This window comes from Camelina sativa, chromosome 9 (genome assembly GCF_000633955.1).
Source record: "Camelina sativa cultivar DH55 chromosome 9, Cs, whole genome shotgun sequence".
Taxonomy (NCBI): domain Eukaryota; kingdom Viridiplantae; phylum Streptophyta; class Magnoliopsida; order Brassicales; family Brassicaceae; genus Camelina; species Camelina sativa.
Window position 1 is genome coordinate 1,331,878 of NC_025693.1, and position 3,590 is coordinate 1,335,467.

The following is a 3,590-nucleotide window of genomic DNA, read 5'->3' on the forward strand; positions in this document are numbered from 1 at the left end:
TCACCCTTCATCCTAAGGCTGGTGACAAATGGTGTATCTATGATTATGCCCACTGTACTGTTGATTCACTTGATAATATAATGCATCCGGTATGTCACTTTCTAGATCTTTTTGCTATTTGCAGCATAAAATAGTATAACTTCAACAGCTGCATTTTTTGACCCACTATTTAAGCACCTGTTCTTATAACAATCTTTGTGGTTTTGACCTTTCTTTTATTTTCATAATTCATTATTGTAGCTCTGTACTCTTGAATTTGAAACTTGGCGTGCTTCATAATACTAGTTATGTCATTCCATGGATATCCACATGCCAAAAGATTATTATGGGATCACTTTTTCTTTGAATATGATTCATCTGTGATCAAATTTGCTTCGTACATTTTGCAGATACGCTTTCTCAATTACGTAAATCAATGTTGTCTTCGCTGAGGACAATGAAACAGCTTGTGAGATTCATGCAGAATATGACCCTAAGAAAAAGTCAAAGCCAAAGGTGCTCTTCTTTGACCATCTTTATAATTTCTACAATTCTGTGGCTCTCCCTAACTTTTACTTCTTATCTCTAGGGGTTCTACACTGGGTAGCTGAATCTTCCCCATATAAGTTGAAGTTTGGATATTTGAGAACTCTTTAAGTCCGAGGTACGCATATTGTTCTCTAGATTCTGTTTCAGTTACAAAAATTGATTCATTAAGCTAACTTGCTGAACTCAATGATGATTGCCTCATATCCCTACTGAACTCAATGATGGTTGGTAGTTTATGGTGCTTTTGCTGTATCAACCCTTAAAGATGATGCGGCCAGGGACAAATCCAATTAGAGACTAGGTATTTCCAGTTTCAAGATCATAAAAAAAGTTTGCGTTTCTAGATTAGCACATAGTGTGTTTTTATTGTTTTGTTCTCTATGTTTCAATGCTTGTGTATTATAAGGTCTCTAACTCTCTTTTCTTTATAATTTTCTGCATCTTAAATATCTATTTTGTATAGAGTCTCTTGTAGATATTTGTTGTGATATATATGTGCTTCTATAGATTATGATTGTAGTTCCTTAAATTATGAAAGTATTTGTTTTGTCTTATGCTCTAAACCTTTGGTGATTGTTTTAAGACCATAAAAAAAGTTTGTGTTTCTAGATGAGCACATAGTTTGTTTTTATTGTTTCATTCTCTATGTTTCAATGCTTGTGTATTATAAGGTCTCTTACTCTCTTTTCTTTATAATGTTCTGCATCTTAAATATCTATTTTATTCTATATAATGAATGCATCTTAGAGTCTCTTGTAGATATTTGTTGTGATATATATGTGCTTCTATAGATTATGATTGTAGTTCTTTAAATTATGAAAGTATTTGTTTTGTGTTATGCTCTAAACCTTTGGTGATTGTTTTAAACATGTGATCCTAGAATTTTGTACCACACTTTGAGAAAAGGTTTGAGTGTATATATACATTGTGTGTTTTAAGTATTGGAACATTACATCGTGTGCTTAATAAAATACTTAGTATCTCTGTTTTGGTGATTGAATGTGTAAGAAATATTTTCATTTTGTGAAATAGATGCATCTTGAGGTCTCCTGTAGACACATATTTTTAAATGTATGTGGTAGTACTGCACATTCTGGTAATAATATTATTGAATCTCGAATGTATTTGTTTTGGGTTATGTTCTAACATGTGAAGTGACATTCTTAAATTTTGGATTATACACTGATTACTATGTTAGATTTTACCACTTGTACTTATTGGCTTGATTTTTTTACAATGTAATGATTGTAATATCTCTGTTATTGCACTAGTACTATCAATCTGTTGGTCTCTTAGTCTTACAAAATCGATGGAACTTGGAACTCTATTGGATCAGAGGTTATTTAGTTAAAGTATGCAATGAATATCTCTTGTTTTATATATCATAGAATATTTTGTTTTCTGAAATGGATTCATGTGCGTATTCGTTATGAACGTAGTTGAGACTCATACAAATTACGCTAGTATTTTACTTGAATCATGAATGAATTTGTTTCATATTTCTTGATTCTTTATTAGTTAGCAATTAATATAGTTGTATAGTTTTGTATGGTGGAAAGTGGGAACTCACTCCCACCATATTTTTTCCAAATGAGATTGTGATATGTATAAATCAATTATTCAGTTTTAAAGATTGGAGATTTCTCCCTTCATGGATTAAAAGTCCAATAGAGACATTAAAATATCTTGCATATGAAAAAGTATCTAAGTATTACGTATAAATTTAGACAAATAAACAAACAAAAAAATGAATGTACTTCCAATTATTGTAAGAAAAAACCCTAGTTTTTCGCCCAAAACCTGAGTATCGCGGCGCCGCTATCTCCAATTTCCTCCGACGCCGGTGGGGTTCCTACTCGCCGGCGTCGGGGCACCTCGACCCCAGATCCCGTCTCTTGTTCCCTTTGTTTCTGTAGTTCTCCTTGTAGTTCTTCTCTCCAATTCTTTTTTCCCCTTTTGAGTCTCCTTTTGCAATCTACTCAATTCCCTAATAATCACTCAGATCCAGGCAAAGGCTTACACAACAACAACTTCAGAAGGCGGAGGAGACTGTTAAACTCTCCTTGCTGCAACCACGACTCAGCCTCACTGCCGGCGGTAACCAAGTTCCTTTATCCTCTTATTTCTAGATCCGGAATGGCAATCACCTCTGTAGCACTATCTACCCCAATGTCACCCGAGCCTTGGCAGGCAGAGACGGAGACGACATATGGCGAAGAAATCTCCAGAGACATGATTTTTCTCCGTTACAGGACCACCGCCTTAATCACAAGTCAACCCATGAGCTTGGTAGATCTGTATCGGCTTTTACCGGAGACGAGGAAGCCTCTCCCACTCTCCTTGGTCAGTCGCTGCGCACATGAATGTATTCACTCATCCACAACATCTTTTTGGTGGATGAACTATGTCGACTTCTCAGTCTTACAAACGATCTTGCCCAACCTCCAAAAGCCCAGGTTCCCTCTGTCTAACCTCCTGTTATACTTTCGACTGATCTTAGTTTACTTGGCTATTCTCGGTGTCCGAAGACTGCATCAGAGAACCCTTGTAGCTAGGTTGTCTTGGTTGTACAAAGGTTATGTTGGAACCATGGTTATTGCTCCACTTGTGTTTTTATTGATTGGATCTCAGACCTACCAAGGTGTCTTTCAACCCCAGAAACCTCTCCTGGTTCTGAAGCTCAGGTCTGTTTTTCTCTTGTCAGTGTTTTGCCAACTACAAAGCTTGTGTGGAATTCTTGATCACCATTATCATGGCAGAGAGGATCCACCGGTTTTGTCTTGGCTTCCCACTTATCCTCTGCACCTGTTCTTAGCTTCTTCGGTGAATGTCTCAAAACCCAATACCCTGCAACCATCCTCTTGTCCGAAGCTCAGGTCTATGTATTACTCGTCAGTGTCTCACCTTTTACTAACCTTGTGTGGTATTCTTGATCACCATTTCCATGGCAGAGAGGGACCACCTGGTATGGTATGGCTTTGCACTTATTCTTGTCGAATCCTGATGCTAGCTGCAGTTCAAACCACCATCAGCTTATCAACCATCACCCGGGCCCTTAGCCC

The 3,590-nt window shown here is 36.9% G+C and overlaps 1 protein-coding gene across 1 annotated transcript in view; it reads left to right on the forward strand.

The window, feature by feature from the left end:
• LOC104714895 overlaps positions 1 to 3,590 on the forward strand; it is a 5,799-nt gene continuing 2,209 nt past the window's right edge. Inside the window, exons 1-4 of the mRNA XM_019229834.1 lie at positions 1 to 89; positions 390 to 495; positions 569 to 643; positions 761 to 3,579. Of these exons, the coding sequence (XP_019085379.1) occupies positions 2,665 to 3,579 (915 nt within the window). The 5' untranslated portion in view covers positions 1 to 89; positions 390 to 495; positions 569 to 643; positions 761 to 2,664. The remainder of the gene's footprint in view (positions 90 to 389; positions 496 to 568; positions 644 to 760; positions 3,580 to 3,590) is intronic.